General features: G+C 38.8%; 1 protein-coding gene across 1 annotated transcript in view; it reads left to right on the top strand.

Moving 5' to 3' along the window:
- Pappa2 (pappalysin 2) overlaps positions 1-18,093 on the top strand; it is a 260,775-nt gene that overhangs the window by 107,337 nt on the left and 135,345 nt on the right. Inside the window, exons 6-10 of the mRNA XM_074047398.1 lie at positions 208-400; positions 3,783-3,904; positions 6,790-7,279; positions 10,135-10,263; positions 17,639-17,730. Coding sequence (XP_073903499.1) covers positions 208-400; positions 3,783-3,904; positions 6,790-7,279; positions 10,135-10,263; positions 17,639-17,730 — 1,026 coding nt within the window. The remainder of the gene's footprint in view (positions 1-207; positions 401-3,782; positions 3,905-6,789; positions 7,280-10,134; positions 10,264-17,638; positions 17,731-18,093) is intronic.

Raw genomic sequence — 18,093 nt, 5'->3', positions numbered from 1 at the left:
TGCTAGCTAGTTTTTTAGGTGTCTTACCTATCCTCACCCCTCCCTTGTGTGCTCTCGCTTTCAACAAATGTTTATTGTGCCTAATAAGTGCAAGGTGTTGGGTTGGGTGCTGGTAACAATTGAGGACAAGAAAGGATTCATCCTTGACTTGGTGGACTTTCCAGGTGAAACCTTCTATTTCTTGTGTTTTCTTTCTTGTCTCCACAGATGATGACTGCACTGACAGCTTCACCCCTAACCAAGTGGCTCGAATGCATTGCTATTTGGACCTTGTATATCAGCAATGGAGTCAAAGCAGAAAGCCCACCCCCATTCCCATCTCACCAGTGGTCATTGGGCAGACCCACAAGTCCCTCACTATTCATTGGCTGCCTCCTATTAGTGGAGTTGTATTTGACAGGTGAGAGAGATGCTTGCTGGGGATGAGCTGGTATCATTTTATATGAGGGAGAGAATGTGAAGCTAGGGAACCCCATTTGGACTATGAATGTGTGCACCACTGCTCAGGGATGCTTCCTCCGGTCTACTCTGTGCTCAGTTCCTTATCCGAGCTCATGGACTTCTCCTTTAAGTCATAGTACTGAGTCCTCATCAAGGGGCCTGAAGAGGTTGGCCAATGTGACAAGGATGACCTGACAGAAGGGAGAGGGCACTAGCCACCTGTCTTGGTCAGCTGTTCCTCTGCAGTGAGGCTTAAGCAGAGGATTACTACTTGTACAGTGGTGTTTGGGGGAAGGAAAGAAAGGTATGTTCCTCCAGGTAGTTCTAGGTGTAGGTGGGGATATGCAAACTGCCACAGGTGTATTTCAGTGGCTTGACTGACTTGTGGACAATTCTACCTTCCACTGTACTCTGTGGCTCCCGTCCCATGCCTTATTGCCACTATCTTATAGAATTGTTATAATCTGTGCCTTTTCTTATCCACCTCATCCAGCTGGCAACTCCTAGGGGTGAAGGCTGGATTTTTTTTTTTTTTGTATCTTTGTCTCTTGACTTGCCACAATAAATATCTAATACATACTTATGGGAGAAAAGCATGATACCTAAAACTAGGTTCATTCTTCCTTTGCATATTGGTATAAATGAATATATGGAGTTTTTTGTAAGAAATAGAAAAGGTTAGGAAAAGAATGACATCTAATGTCATTTAAAAAGGACCAGAACCTCATCCATGACTTGTATAGACCCGTCTCTCTCAAAACCTATCACTATATTCTACATGAGAGAGTAACTGGCATTAGTTTGTTTCTGCTATGCAGGAAGCACTGTGCTAGATATTTTACTGTACTTGACTCAAGTAGTCAATGCAGTACACACAACTGCTGCAGTACAAGTGGAATTCCGAGGCTTAGAGAAACATATGCAGCTAGCCCAAGACAACTAAGTAAAGGGGCAACTCGGGAAATTTCACTGGAAATTCACCTAACATATATTAGATCTTTGAATTTAGAGCCTTCCCACTGAGCAGGTAGATAGCTCTTCTCTTTGGGCATTTCCTTTCTGAGCAGCACGGTCCAGCTAAGGAATTGGATTTTCCTAGTGCACGTCTTCATGCCCTTTGGCTTTACTAAAAGCCCTGAGGAGAAGATAGTGAGAGATGAGGATAGGATAAAGCAGCGAATGCTTTTTCAAAGTGGTATATTCACAACCTCCTGGGATCTTGATACCTTGTCCCATACTTAGCCATGACATCACTTAGACCTTACAATCCTAAAAAATAGTTTGCATTGTCATCAGCACCCCGGCTCTCACAGGCTCTGGTGGGTGATTCAGCACATATCTATGTGATGTGTATAAGAATCATCTTCCTGCAAGTGCGACCTTGTGCAGTTCTGATGAGACTGGCTGAACAGTAAGTCCTCTGTGGGTATGTGCAAAGCAGAGTTTTACATCAGTTTATGTAACACGTGTAAACAATTTAATCTTTCAATTCTCTCTCTGGTACAAATGTTACGATAAAGCAGACATCAGAACTGGCTTGCTGAGAGTCTGTTGGCAGAAAAGACTGCAATTTGCTTCCTTTTCTCAGCTAGGTGGGCTACAGTTTTGAGGCCTCCTAGCACGTGTGTTGGAGAGACTCACGTCACATGCCCAGCGATTTGTGTCATGCCTGGAGTTATGTTTACTCCACCCCAGTAGGTATTTGGAATCCTTATGTCAGAGAGGAGCCCCAGCTACGCATTCGGCAGCAGCCCCGGAAGAGCCAAGTGCATCAGGGAAATGTGGTTTGGAATTGCATCTTCATAAGAAGTAAGCATTGGTTGGAGTCAAAGGATAGATCTTAACTACACCTTTTAATTGCCAAAGTACTGGATACTACATGGTGTTTGGGAACTTGCTCAAAGAAATTAAGGAACTTGTGACCTTAGGCAATTTGCTTAACCTGTCTGAGCCTGAATTTTTTCATTCGTAACCATAAGGTTATTACAGGGATTAGAAATAATTTATAAAAAGTACATGTGGCACAAAGCCAGATATGTGAGATGCTTAATAAATGGAAGTGGCTGTCATAATTATTGTCTTTGTTTAATAATCCTGTTTTTCTAGATTATTATAAGACAATATGTATGTTGTGAATAATATGCTATTGATATGCTACCTATTGAGCCTCCCTAATTTGAGCTCTACATTTCAAATATGTTGTTCACAACTGGGTTTCTAAAAACATTCTGAATATGAGAGACAATCACTCACAAAGTGATTGCCCCTTGTTATTTAACTATTATTATTGCTCCCTATTCTTGTTACCCCAAATATGTTGTTTATAGAGTTCTTCATAGGCTGTATTAATCATCCCTATAGACACTCATAGAATAAGCATTCACAGCAGGACTTCTGAGTCCAGTCCCTATGACTGACTGCTAGGGACAGAAAGAGCAGAGTAGGTCTGGTGCTGCTCACAGGTAAAGGAGAGGAAACAGTGTGAATGGAAATTCTCAGCACCACATAGCAGTGTCCTAAGAGAGCAGCCAGCAGGTGGGTACCTAGAACAGGTGCCCAACACTCAGAGGAGTAAGGCTGAGTACCACTGCAAAGGTTGTACTTGAATGGGCCCTGGGTGGTTTTGAAGAGTAGGTATTTGCTAAATAGAGAAGTTTGAAAGACCATTTAGTGGTGAAGAATAGGCATGTTTCATGGAGCTGTGTGAAGGGCATGATGTTTTTGTGGCATGATGATACATTCATTGTGATAAAGTTGTAAAATTCATGAAAGAACTACAGTACATGATGCTGGAGCTCACTTGTCATGGACCTTGGATCTTGATAAGAAACTAGATTTATCCACATAGGCAATGAATAACCAAGCCAAGAGACATTATATTCACATGGCTTTTATTTTGTGTTTATGATTTAATGAAGGGAGTTTATAACAAAAGAATATAGACAGCTAATAACTTTTCTCTGAAAATTATCTGTTTTGAGGGTGGGGAATGCAAGGGGTCTTTGCTGATTTGTTGAGAGTCATTGAGGAAAGGAGTTTTATATGAATTTGGATTATAATTATTTTGTATTTTATTGTTCTTAGGACAGAAGCACCCCACATGTATCTCATAGGCTTCCTTTATGACTTAGTTAAATTTTTCTCCTTTGTGACCTTGGGATTTCATGTTGCTATGAATGTTGCAAAGATGAGCTCTACATAAGAAGTTGAGAAACGATTGTGTCTCCTGTTGGCCTCTAGGGCCTCTGATCCAGTGCCACCCTCCTTCTCCAAGGTCCTCTGATTTCTTAGTACAGTTCATCTGATAAATGCTCCCTATATTCATCCCCTCCTCTTCACAGGGCACCAGGCAGCATGTGTAGTGCCTGCACTGAAGATGGGACATTCCGTCAGTATGTGCACAAGGCTTCTTCCCGGAGAGTGTGTGACTCTTCAGGTTACTGGACCCCAGAGGAGGCTGTGGGTAAAGTACCATGGGTTTTGGGGTTTTTGATTTATACCTTATTGGCCACTAAGAATGGGGATGAAGGTAAAGAATTAAAGAAGTGGCATGATGAAGAACAGGCTCTCTCTTTTTCTCTCTCCCTCCTTCTGGTGTGTGTGTGTGTGTGTGTGTGTGTGTGTGTGTGTGTGTGTTTTCTGGATATATCCAGGCCATTGCAAAGACTGCCTGGTACTTCTGCGTGCCAGATGTCCCATATGTGCTTAAGATGGAGGCCTAGTTACTGTGATGAACAGAGATCAACATATAATGAGGAAGGATAGAGAAGTCAGCCAAACTGAGGGGTAACGTCAGGGTGAAATAGGGATAGAAGTGGTACATATGCCTACTTGTCCCTGGAGCAGCCTTGGCACATGATAGAGTAAGTTGATCTCTTACTCCTGTATTTCAGGAGAATAATAGAGAACACATTGCAGGGAACACTCATGCACTGGCCCAGTGAGTCTGGGTGGGGGCAGGGTGGACTAGGTGTTCCACACGGATCGTTCTCATCTATGTTATTTTATGAGTCTATTAATCACTAGTACTGGTTGTGCTTTGGTTATGATCTAAGCTAGGCTCTAGGAGGGGCAAGATGTTTTTTGTTATCTCTTCCTGTCCCTCCCCCAACTTCTCAGTCACATACTCACTCACATATGTATATCAGGACCCAGAAGACAAACTTCAGCATGAATCCCTTCCAGTTCCATCCAGAAAATGCTGTTGACATGACTTTTAACACTGTCTGATGAATGGATTGACTTCTACCCTCACCATTGTCTTCAATGCTTAATCATCAGCTTTTGGCTTTGCTCTTTTTCTCCTTGTATTTGTTGAGATCCAAAAAAACTACTCAGAAAGATGTGTTGGACACAGTTTATCTGAATTAATTTGAAGTCTTGACTGTGACAAGAAAAAAAGGACAGTGGTCTAAGAGTTCTGGAGTATCTGCATGCTGTCATCTGTGGCTCCCTGTTAGTTAAGTGAAAGAGCCTCAGAGAGGAAGCTTGAGGGAGACAGTATATGTGATTAACTGTGTATAGCTCTTTTCAAATGAGAGTTTTCAGAGAAGAATGAAAAGTGAATATAAAATTTGCTGCAGTGGACTTGTTTAGAGATTGGCATTTTGTAAAAAGTTTTTTCTGTGCAAAGTTTGTTCTGTGCTGGGGCTTTAATGCCTGTTTGGCCCCCTGACCCACAGGATTTTCTTTTTTATTCTTAGGAAAGTTTAAAGTTACCTGGTAGAGATGAGATGGTTTCGAAGTTTAGGTTCTAATTTTTGTATCTTGAGGCAAATCAAGTAAAATTTTAGGGATCTTACTTCATGTTGCACATGAGGTTATAATAAAAAGCTTTCTGACAGACAGTGCTGATATTAGGTGGCAGTCAAGGGCCTTTGATTTGCTCATTTTGGGGGATAAACACTGGAAAATTCTGCTAAGAATTTGCTTTGAAAAGATGAAGGACCAGGTCTAATTTTAAATATACATATAAAAATAATTGAATCCCTGAAAGAGCAAGCACAAACACATGGATTCACAGATATGACCAAAATATATTTATTAACACTTAATAAACACTTATTGGTCATGAATTACTTTCTAAATGCTATAGAGACTAGAAAAGTGAGCCATCAATGCTCCTTACTTAATTATTCTGTCCTTGATGAGAACTTCTCTGACTTCATCATCTAAAATAGCTTCTATCCCCATGCCATAATTCTCTGTCAAGTTGTATTCATTCATTTTTCTTCAAAGATGCCATTACTTCTTGAAATTATAATTTATATCCTTATATCAATTCGCTGTTGCCTCTGTCACCCAATTGTAAATGTGAGTAGGAAGGACCTTCATCTTTCTTGCTCTCTACTGTTTCTAATATCTAGACTACAGTATAGTGATACTGTCCATTTTTGTCAAATGAATAACTCAATTCACAATGTAGGCAAAAAACAATAAGGCTCCTAAGAGGAAACACTAAGCACACAGACAGACAGACAGACAGACATGCACATACACACGTACATTTGATTTCTTCTGGGCTTTGGGACATTTTTATTTTCCCACTCTGAAGAACTAAATAATTCTACTTTTGCAGACGTAGATACTTATTTCTATGGAGCACTGCATACATCTTTTACACTAACCTAGTAAGGAAGGGGTTAAATATTAGCCCTTGTTTTATAAATGAGAAAAGAAAGACATATCTGGTGACTTAGTGCTGATCAGAGCCTCACTCTGCTCATTTATAATTCAGCACTTTCTGTTCAATTCCCCTCATGTGAAATAAAAGAAAACCACTTTGTATGGATTGTCTCTACAAGCTGGCCTTAATACACTTGTGATGTCTGATCTTTCACAATTGTGTTTTGACTTGGCTATTGAGTCTCCTACGCCATTTTATATGTTTTTATTTCCTGCCTGAAATTTTCCCAGTGTGGTTACCAGCCTGCTCATATACACCTGAACTAAAAGGAAAAATGCAATGTATGGTTTTAAGCTGAGACTAACAGTCAAGGTGCTGAGGTGCAAAGTGGGAGCTTAGAGAATGAAAGAAGTTTTGTGAGGAGCACCAGGAAGAGTATAGTGACAAACTGAAATTGACATTGGGCTTCAGAAGAATTAATTTATCATAAATTATTAATAAACTAAGTATATATAGTTGCTCAAAGATTCTTTAACAACATGGCTTCACTTCTTTGTACCAGTCTCATTGGTTGTATTTAGGATATAAGCCACTAAATTGACCAAGGTTTATAGGAATCCCAAACTCTGTCCTTCTGCATTCCTCCTGGTAGCTTTATGAGATACTCACATTCATATTTTTAATGGTGATTCCTTATGTGTCTTTCTGTTTATTTTCCACAGGGCCTCCTGATGTGGATCAGCCTTGTGAGCCCAGCTTGCAGGCCTGGAGTCCCGAGCTCCACCTGTATCACATGAATATGACTGTGCCCTGTCCCACAGAAGGCTGTAGCCTGGAGTTGCTCTTTCAACACCCGGTCCAAGCTGACACCCTCACCCTCTGGGTCACTTACCTCTCCATGGACTCCTCCCAGGCACTCTTTGACACAGAGATCTTGCTAGAACATCAGGAGTCTGTGCACTTGGGCCCCTTAAACACTTTCTGTGACACACCACTCACTATCAAACTGCACGTGGATGGGAAGGTCTCAGGAGTGAAAGTCTACACCTTTGATGAACGGATGGAGATTGACGCCGCCCTCCTGACTTCTCAACCCCATAGTCCCTTGTGCTCTGGCTGCAGGGCCGTGAGGTACCAGGTTGTCCGGGAGCCACCCTTTGCCAGTGGCTTGCCAGTGGTGGTGACACACCCTCACAGGAAGTTCACAGACATGTGAGTTGGGCAGAAGATCCTGCCAAGCCATAGGACTTCCTAGGACTTGGGGATCAATTTAGTTCCCTCTATTTATGCTTTTTAATGTTCTAATATACCCTTTGTTGGAGAAATATTTAGAATATCAGGGAGGACTTTGTTTTAAACTAGCATATCTGAGATGAAAAAAAATATTCTCATAAAAGGACATGCAGATGTCGTCATTGCTGATGTCATCATTATGATTGTTGAAAAAAAGAGGTTAGCATGTGAGGTCTTTCTGTTGGACTGAGTTAAATTGCCACAAATAAGTTGATTAGAATTAGATTCTTTGTCTGGTGAAATTTTAATTTCTGATTCCTTACTCTCTAATAATCTGCCATGGCTCCATAACAGTCAAAAGTTGTGGTCAGTTATTCCATAGCTAAGTAAAAAAGGCCATAGGCCCTCCAGATGTGACATCGCACTCAGTTTTACAACCCATCCATGATGTGTTTCATTCTTCCTTCTTTTCTTGTACATCCCTCCTTCTATTTCCTTCGCTTCCAATTTTCTTTTCTCTTATTTCTATGCTTTCTTTCTATATTTAGTGAGGTCCACTGTGTGCTCAGTGCTGGGCACACATACCTAAGATAAAGTCACTACTCATAAAGCATTCCGTGTCTGCATTAGGAAGCTGGTATGTCCAAAGACCACTTCATTTTACCTCATAATTTTCCTCAAGAATGCCCTGAGGGCAGAATGAAGGTAAAACAAAGTTTTGTCAGAGATACTACATGAGTTAGTTTTTGCTGCATTAGAAATCACACAAAATGTACTGGGTCGAAACAACAAATGTATTTCTCAGGATTCTATAGGTGGGCTGGGTGTTCTCTAGACAGCTTGCCCAGAGCCAGATGGCCCTGGGTGACCTTCTGTGCATATTGGAGGGCTCAGCTGAGACAGCTGGCATGGCTGGGAAAAATAGGGCCTCATTTCTAATGGTATCTCAAGTCTTGCCCTGAGCTGCTTCTTATGGTGGTGGAAGGATTCCCGGCAGCAGCAGGGATGGCATGCTCCATACTGCCTGCACTTCTTCCATCTCTACACGACATTATTCTTGATATTCTAGTACTTGCTTGAACAAGTCACATAGATGATTCCAGATTCAAGTGATGGCAAAATAAACTGACCATTTTGATGGGAGAGGCAGCAGTCATATCACAGAGGAGCACATTCTGAGTGGGATGGTCATTTGACAATCTATCACAGGTATAAAGAAAAGCAGAGTAAAATGTCCACCTTGAGCTCCAGTATATTCATATTAGCTCTTTTCTTTAGAATGAGAAGACAGTGAGATGGTCAGAGAGGTTATACAGATGGAAAGATAGATCAGAGGACTGTTTTTTTTAAATAACATTTTTGAGCTTCTTTAGTAAGGTAGTTAATATGATATTTGTTAATGATATCCAACCCCCCCACACACAAAAAATTTTAAGGCAATAACTCCCATTTTATAGATAGAAAAATGAGGCTTTATTTTAATTTGCCATTTGGCAGACTCAGGATTAAGATCCAATTTTCCAACTGAACCTCATTTCTATTCTCTTTCCTTAGTAGCACTCTGCCTTTTACAAACTCAGATCTTTGAAGGTCTCAGCTATGTGTTGCTTTCTCTAAAAAAGTAAACACATACTGACATTTCCATTCAATCTCTTTTCCAGCCAAAGAGCTGTGTAAGACTTACGCATGGCTGGATAAGAAGTCCTAGAGAAACCACCTTATAAAGGGGAAATCATCAGCATGGACTAGGATATAAAATTTGGTTTGCTTTAGAAATATCTGGCACTGTCGTGACAGGGTTGTTTCCTCAGAAAGTAAAACTAAGTTGGACATTTAAAAGTCTTTAATATTTTGGTGTCTTTCCTACTTAACAGCTAGTGCAGAGGTTTTTAAAGATAGTTTGGAAACCCTAAGACATTTTCAGTTTGCTGGTTACTGGAGCAGGTGAGGGAATAGAGGCTTTGTGGTTGAGTTGAAAAGTCTGTTAAAGCAAAGGCAGTCTTGGCAGGAAACTTTTAATGGCCACTCAAGACAGTCTCAATAATCCTTTGAGATTTTGTTCTTCTAAACAGTCTGCATCCTGACTTGATTTTGGTGGTAGTTTTTCAATCAGGAGAATAAATGGATAAAATTAAGATAAAGGCAGAATTTTTCCTTGGAAAGAGCATGCCCCCACTTCCTTCTTCCAAGAAATTTCCTGTCTCTCACATTCTCCACCTGATCACTATGCCAAGACTCTAGAGAGTCTGATGAACTCCTTCATCTCTCACACCAACTGCCTCAACTGCCCACTTGGCAGTCTTCTATAGATACAGAATGTAAAGTAAAATGCCCACCTTGACTTACCTCCTTCTCTGAGATAGTTACTCTTATTCCTAAGGATTTAGTCTCTTCAAGACAAGAATTCTCTTGAAGGATTATAAAACCATGATCCACAAACCCAAGGAAGGTTGGCTGAGCTCTACTTTGAAGCTTTACCTCTACTTTCTTTGATTACTTTAAAGATACAGAAATCTGCTTTTTTTTTAACATTTGTTTTGTTTATAACTTGGTTAAAACACTCAACATACCATCCTCCTAGGTCATCTAGGATTTTTACATTTAGTATTCATTCGGAAAATACTTATCACACATCCCCTATGTAAAGCATATGGGGAATACTCAGATAAACATGAATTCGACATTGTATGGCTCTTTGTTGCAGACAATGCAGCATACAGAACTTTACTTTCCTCATAATAGTTTCCTAAAACTCCTGTGAACCATCTACAAATGACCCAGGTCGTGACTCACTTTCCAGATATCATGTCTCACAATCCCTTTGGTTTCCACAGGGAGGTCACATCTGGGCAGATGTATCAGTATCAAGTGCAAGCTGAGGCTGGAGGAGAACTGGGAGAAGCTTCACCTCCACTGAGCCATATCCATGGAGGTCCTTACTGTGGAGATGGGAAGGTGTCAGGGTGAGTATTATGTGTGTTGGGAATGTGTGAGCTAGCTTACTCTGACCTACTCTGACCAGGAGGCTTGGCCTCCAGTTTGAGTTTGACTTGTTTGAAAATGTAGAGGATAACCCTAAATTCTCATGTTCAATTTATAAAATCTGGAACCTTGTGGTGATCTTGAGAGGTCTATGAAGTTATGGAGGAACCCATTTTTATTTATAGAGGTCATCCTAGAGTACTGAGATATTGGGACTGATTCTTTGGAACCTCCAAAATCACTGCAGAGCAGTGACTCAGAGAGGGATACTATGAAGAAGAAGGTGACTTGTCAAATAATGCTGAAAGAGGATATCTTGTGGACTAATGGCTTACCCTATACTATTAACCAGTTGTGTGATTTTACTAAGTAGTTGCATGATTTTACTAACTCCAGCTGTGTGATTTTATTAAATAACTGCATGATTTGAGGAAAGTCATTTGCTCATTTGACCCCAGAAAGAATTAATTAAATGGAATTTCCAGTTCTTCAGTAAATATCAAGGTGAAGATGGAATTTACTCCTTTGGTTTCTTAACATATATGCTCCTTTCCCTGTGGTCCTATAATGTCATCCTAGGGAATTAATTCATTTTGGTTTGCCTAGGACTGTCTCAGTTTTAGCACTGAACTATCCCCAGGCCTGGGAAAATCAGGGTCATTGATCACTGCATCTTAAAGCTCATCTGGGCTAATATGTTACTTATATAAAGCTTCTGGGAGTGAGAGGCTGGATTTATCGTAAATTCCACATCCCATTAAGATGATATGTTTTAATTTCCTGGACCAGGTGAAAATATATTGTATCTTAAAGCCATATTAGGAATCAATTCCATATCCTTTCTTGGGATTCCATTCCATCATTGAGCAATCACTGACCATTGTTTATCTCCTAAGATCCTTAGGTTATAATATGTCTACTCCTTTGCAAAGATGTATAAACAATAAATGTTCCCAGACCACTTTCATATACAGAAGCAACTGAAATCACCTAAATATGCAAAGCTTTCTCATTTGCTTTCCTTCCTGTCTAACTCAGCCTTAGTCTACTATCTCCCCCATCCAATTCAAAGTGAATTTCTCCTTGCATGCTTCACATGTGCACAGAACTAGTCCATTGCTGTGGTGTTGTTTTTTCCATTCTAGTTGTTTCATTTTAAACCTGCAGCCTACAAGTTAAAATATTTTAGGGCTGGGTTACTGCAGCAACACTGGCATTGCCTTCCTTGAACAAAACACTACCTTATGATATAGTGCCTGTTGAGGTCATTCTCTGATAGTGGCCACCCTGAGGCCCCACGATGCCACATTTTCTAGGACTGTGGGGACAGAAAGAGGTTCAGCACCCTCTCCATAAGTTGGCATTCACAGCTCTCCTGTGCCTTGAAGCAGTGTCACCTAGGCAACACTTCTTGGCTACTGGGTCTCCCAAGATTCTTTATCAAAATTTACTGTTTAAATTTATGCATTCTCCCTCTCTGTGTACAGTAAGTAGCACTGTCAACCAATGGAAAGATATCTCTGAATTCCAGCTCTACCTCAGCTGGGGCACCCCATTGCACATAAAACAAAAGAGAGCCATGCAAATCATTTAACTCATTTGGATTTCACTTGTCAATAGGATTATCAAGACAAACACAGTTGAGCGCCTTGAAGTTTTGAGCAGTGTTCATTCAGAAGTTGATCATCTCAGTGTGTGTAGTTCAAAATAGAAACCACCTGACACCTGTGGCTCTTGAGGCTTTGAAATGTGGCAAATACAACTAAGAAATGTTTAATTTTATTTAATTTTAAGTAATTTAGTTTAAAAACGGACACTCAGTTTAGTTGTTGGAAAACCTTTAAGAATAACTAGCTGGGTGCCAGTGGCTCACTCCTGTAATTCTAGCTACTCAGGAGGCAGAGATCAGGAGGATCATGGTTCAACACCAGCTGGACAAATGCTTTGCGAGACCTTTTTTTTTTTGAGCCATGCAGGGTGTTACTTTATTTTTTTAATTATTATTTTATTATTCATATGTGCATACAAGGCTTGGGTCATTTCTCCCCCCTGCCCCCACCCCCTCCCTTACCACCCACTCTGCCCCTCCCTCTTCCCCCCACTCCCTCAATACCCAGCGGAAACTATTTTGCCCTCATTTCTAATTTTGTTGTAGAGAGAGTGTAAGCCATAATAGGAAGGAGCAAGGGGTTTTGTTGGTTGAGATAAGGATAGCTATACAGGAAGTTGACTCACATTAATTTCCTGTGAATGTGCGTTACCTCCTAGGTTAATTCTTTTTGATCTAACCTTTTCTCTAGTTCCTGGTCCCCTTTTCCTATTGGCCTCAGTTGCTTTTAAGGTATCTGCTTTAGTTTCTCTGCATTAAGGGCAACAAATGCTAGCTAATTTTTTAGGTGTCTTACCTATCCTCATCCCTCCCTTGTGTGCTCTCGCTTTTATCATGTGCTCAAAGTCCAATCCCATTGTTGTGTTTGCCCTTGATCTAATGTCCACATATGAGGGAGAACATACGATTTTTGGTGTTTTGGGCCAGGCTAACCTCACTCAGAATGATGGTCTCCAATTCCATCCATTTACCAGCGAATGATAACATTTTGTTCTTCTTCATGGCTGCATAAAATTCCATTGTGTATAGATACCACATTTTCTTAATCCATTCGTCGGTGGTGGGGCATCTTGGCTGTTTCCATAACTTGGCTATTATGAATAGTGCCACAATAAACACTCCAGTGCAGATGCCTCTGGAGTAACCTGTGTCACAGTCTTTTGGGTATATCCCCAAGAGTTGTATTGCTGGATCAAATGGTAGGTCAATGTTTAGCTTTTTAAATAGCCTCCAATTTTTTTTTCCAGAGTGGTTGTACTAGTTTACATTCCCACCAACAGTGTAAAAAGTTTCCTTTTTCCCTGCATCCTCGCCAACACCTGTTGTTGGTGGTGTTGCTAATGATGGCTATTCTAACAGGGGTGAGGTAGAATCTTAGTGTGGTTTTAATTTGCATTTCCTTTATTTCGCAAGACCTTATCTCAAAAATACCCAACACAAAACAGAGCTGGCAAAGTGACTGAAGTGGCAGAGAACCTACCCAGCAAGGGTAAGGTCCTAGATTCAAATTCCATACGGCCAAAAACCAAAAAAACAAAAACAAAACAAACAGCATAAGTTTGAGAAAACTTGGCAGATAAATCTTCTTTGGCTACAAACTTTATGAAGTCTAAATATAGATCAACTATTTGAATTGAGATATGTTGTAAGTGAAATTACACACTAGCCTTTAAAAGTTTAGAGTGAAATGAAATGAAAGAATGTAATACAGCTCAATGATTTCATACTGACTATATATTGAAATGATAGTATTTTGGATGTGTTGGATTGGGTGAGATGTATCATTAGAAATAATTTTAACTACCTATTTCTTTTTACTCTTTAAATGACTAGTAGAAAATTCAGAATTCAAAATTACGCATGTGATTCTCATTGTATTTCTATTGGCCCGCATAGCACAAAATGATCCACAAGATGCTTACATTAATTTATAGTATAAATTAAAAATATGAAATTTCTGTCCTCTAAGATGATGTACTAGACCTCATGTAGAGAGACATGAGTTAATCCTACCTCCGTAGATGAGGAACCTGAGATGTTAAGTGTTTGGGGACTTTCTGGGTATCACACTTTTTGATTACGCTCCCATGCAGTCTCTCTGCATCCAACTTATCATTTAAAATGTGACGACTGTATTGCTGCATCCACAGTGGTTTCTAACTTATTTAAAGCAATTTCATGTCTAATTATTTAACCTTTAATCTGTTCTCATAAGCAGTAAGTCAAATAATGGTTAGAGGTATTAGAGATGTCCTAGGTCTGAAACCCTTTAGTGTCCCAAAGTTATTCTTCTACTGAGTTAAAATATGTGTCCATTATGGACATGGAGAAAAGTCAAGGAGAAAAAGGGTAGTCCTCTACATTGCAATGCCCAAATCTATCTAGGAGTGTCAACCCTAGTTTGTTTTGTACCCATAATGCTCTTCACGTTTCCCTCACTTATACAAACTGATTTATGCACTTCCACCCATATGTAGTCATGGATTTTTGTTAGAATTTGATTTCAAAATGACATTTTTCTGCTTCCTAGCAGTTTCTCCCCTGCAATATATAGTAGCTGCCACCAGGTAGTAGTACAGAGTAAGACAAGGTGCCTGAACCCTGGTCACACTCTGAACCGAGATGTGATCATATCTGGATGAGATGTGATGTGATGCGGTCATCACATCTCATATCTGGGTGAGATGTGATGTGATGCGGTCATCACATCCCTGGGCTGCTTGAGCCACTTAGTAGTACACAAACAGGGGCAGAGTTGTGCAAAATTCTAGATTTTATAGCTGCATCGATACTGATAAAAACAATGAGTTGAAAACACAAAGAAGTATCAGATAAAAACAACAAATCAACTCATTTTAATAGTCAAATGATTTTTAAACTAAATTTATGTTTTAACTGATACATAAAAACATAAAATATGCATTTTGATGAGGTTCTAAGCAATATTTTGACACATGTATACCTGGCGTAATGTTCAAATCAGGTTAAACATATCCATTTCTTAGTAGTGAAAACATTCAAAATCCTTTCTTCTAGCTTTTTGAATATACCATTACTCATTTGTTGTCCACAGTCATTCAACAGGGTGATAGCGTACCAGAACTTCCTACCCCTATCTAATTGTAGGCCAGTATATATTGAGCACCCTTTCCATGTCCCTTCCTTTTCCCTACCTTCCTCATCTTCTGGTAACCACCATTCCTACTTTCAACTTACATGAGATCAACTTTTGCAGATTCCACATGAGTGACATCATGGTACTTGTCTTGTGTGCCTGGCCGGTTTCAATTCAACATAATGGTGTCCAGTTCCAACATTTTTTCAAGTAATAATATTTCATTCTTCTTTATGGCTGAATAACATTCCATTGTGCACAAGTATTGTATTTTCTTTATCCATTCATCAGTTGATGGACACTTACTTTGTTTCCACTTCTTGGCCATTCTGAATAGTGCTTCAAGGAATATGGTGGTGCAGATGTCTCTTCAGCATATTGATTTCATTTCCTTTGGAGATTTTATATATATATATATATATATGTATGTATAAATATGTTTATATGTATATATAGTAGTGGGATTAGTAGATCATATGTTAGTTCTATTTTTAATTTTTAAGGGAACTTCCATACTGTTTCCTATAATGGCTGTGCTAATTTACATTCTTATCAACAGTGTGGAAGCAAGAGTTCCCTATTCTATACATGTTATCCTTGCCAGGACTTGAGATCTTGCCTTTTGGGGTTTTTATTATTATTATTATTATTATTATTATTATTATTATTATTATTATTATTATTTGTGTGTGTGTGTGTGTGTGTGTGTTTCTGGAGATTGAACCCAGGAACTTGCTAGGTATATGACCCATACTCTCAGTCATTTTTGGTTTTTTATTTTATTTTGTTTTTGAGATGAGGTCTCACTAACTTTGCCTAAGTTGGTAATCCTCCTGCCTCTGCCACTAGAATAGTTGGATTACAACTATAAGCACCAACATACCCAGCAGCTTTTTAATTGATACATAAAAACATAAAATATGCATTTTAATGAGGTTCTAAGCAATATTTTGACACATGTATACATGGTGTAATGTTCAAGTCAGGTTAAACATATCCATTTCTTATTAGAGTGAGGTGATATTTCATTGTGGTTTTGATTGGCACTTCCCTGATTATTAGTGATGCAAATATTTTTTCATATGCTTGTTGACTACTTGTGTATCTTCTTTTAAGAATTGTCTATGTAGGTCTGTTACCCATTTATAGAATCAGGTTATTTTTTTTTTTTGCTATTAAGTTTTTGGGATTCCTTATATATTCTGGCTATTAACTTCTTGTTAGATATATGGTTTCCAAATATTTTTCCCAGTCTGTTGAGTGTCTCTTCACTCTGCTAATTGTTCCTTTTGCTGTGAAGAAGTGTTTTAGTTTGACATAATCTCATTTATCTATTTACTTTTGTTTCTGTGGTTTTGGGTTCTTGTCCAAAAACTCCTTGTTCATTCCAATGTCCCAATGTATTTCTTGTGTTTTCTTCTAGTAGTTTCATAGTTTCTGGCCCTATGTTTGAGTGTTTAATCCACTTTGCATTGATTTTTGTAACTGGTGACAGATAAGGGTCTAGAATGTGTGGAAATGAAATTTCTCAGCATCATTTATTGGACAGCTTGTACTTTTCTTTATGTGTTGTCAGTGTTTATTAAGTCAAAAATCAGTTGGCTACACGTGCATGGGTTTATTTCTGGGCTCCATATTCTTGTCCATTGTGACTATTTTCATGCCAAGAACACATTGTTTTCATTGTTATATATTTCTAGTATTTTTTGAAGCCAAGAAGTATAATACCTCCTGCTTTGCTCTTTTTGCTCAAGTTTGCTTTGATTATTTGGATTTTTTATAACTTTTTTTCTAATTTTATGTATAATGTCACTGATATTTTGATAAGGATTCTACTTGGATCTATAGATGACTTTGGGTAGTATGAACAGCTTAACAACATTGAATCATCCAATCTGTGAACACAGATGTCTTTCCATTTTTCTTATGTGGGTGTGTCCTCTTTAATTTGCTTCATTAATTTTTTTATGATTGTCATTGTAGAGAACTTTCACTTCTTCAGCTAAATTTATTACTAGGTATTCTTATTCTTTTATTTCTGTCATAAATGGTATTGTCTTCTTGATTTCTATTTCAGATAACTTACTCTTGTTAGCATATGGCAATACTACTGATTTTGTAAACCATTAGAATTAATAAGCAACTTCAGCAAAGTTGCAGGATACAAGTCAGCTTTCTGAAACTCCATTAATCATAGGACTAGTTGGTCTTTTCGAAGCTTAAGACCTTGTACCAGAAATATTACCAGCATTCTCATGGCAATACCCTAGGTGTTTCTGAGTCACAAGCCCCTGGAATTCTAGGAGTTCCCAACACACTAAAAATCCCAATCAACGATTATTACCTAAATTTAATCTACTTTCAGTATCTCTATTTTTTTTATTTGTTTGCTTTGGGGCTGGGGATTGAACCTATGGCCTTGTGCATTCTAGGTAAGCACTCTCTACCACTGAGCTACATCTCCAGTCTAAATGTCTGTATGTTTGATTTTTTTTCTGTAAAAGTATCCTTTGAACTCCTACTTTTGACCAGCGTATACTTTTTAATATATAATAAGAAATTTTAAGAATTAAATATTATGATAGTTAAACATGGAAAACCATTTTATATGTGCATGCATATGTACTTCTAGGAGCCTGGGAGAAGAGTGTGACGATGGAGACCTGTTGAATGGAGATGGATGCTCAAGAGCCTGTCAAGTAGAGGAAGGTTTTCACTGTGTAGGTGAGTTTAGGAGTTCCTGCTTAAGGTTATGCCTTATTTCGAGGTGTGTATCAGTATATTATTTTCATGAGTTCTTAATATTCTGTAAAATATAAGCTTGATAATAACTATAATAATAACACTTGATATATGTCAGTCACTAACTAGTTCATATAGTTAATATGACTCATTTAATATTTAACATAACTATGAGGAAATTAGAAGGAGACATGAAGGGCTTAGTAATATGTGTTTGCTTATTTGGCTAGAAATGGTAAAGTCAGGATTTAAACTAAGTAGTATAGTTCTACAATCTCATATTAAACATTAAACCATTAGGTTGTACTAGTTTCTATCTTGCTGTTACCAAGGATTTCTCTTGGG

The sequence above is a fragment of the Castor canadensis genome, chromosome 11 (genome assembly GCF_047511655.1).
Source record: "Castor canadensis chromosome 11, mCasCan1.hap1v2, whole genome shotgun sequence".
Lineage (NCBI taxonomy): Eukaryota > Metazoa > Chordata > Mammalia > Rodentia > Castoridae > Castor > Castor canadensis.
The sequence above is the reverse complement of the archived record's forward strand: the minus strand, read 5'-3'. Positions and strand labels throughout refer to the sequence as shown.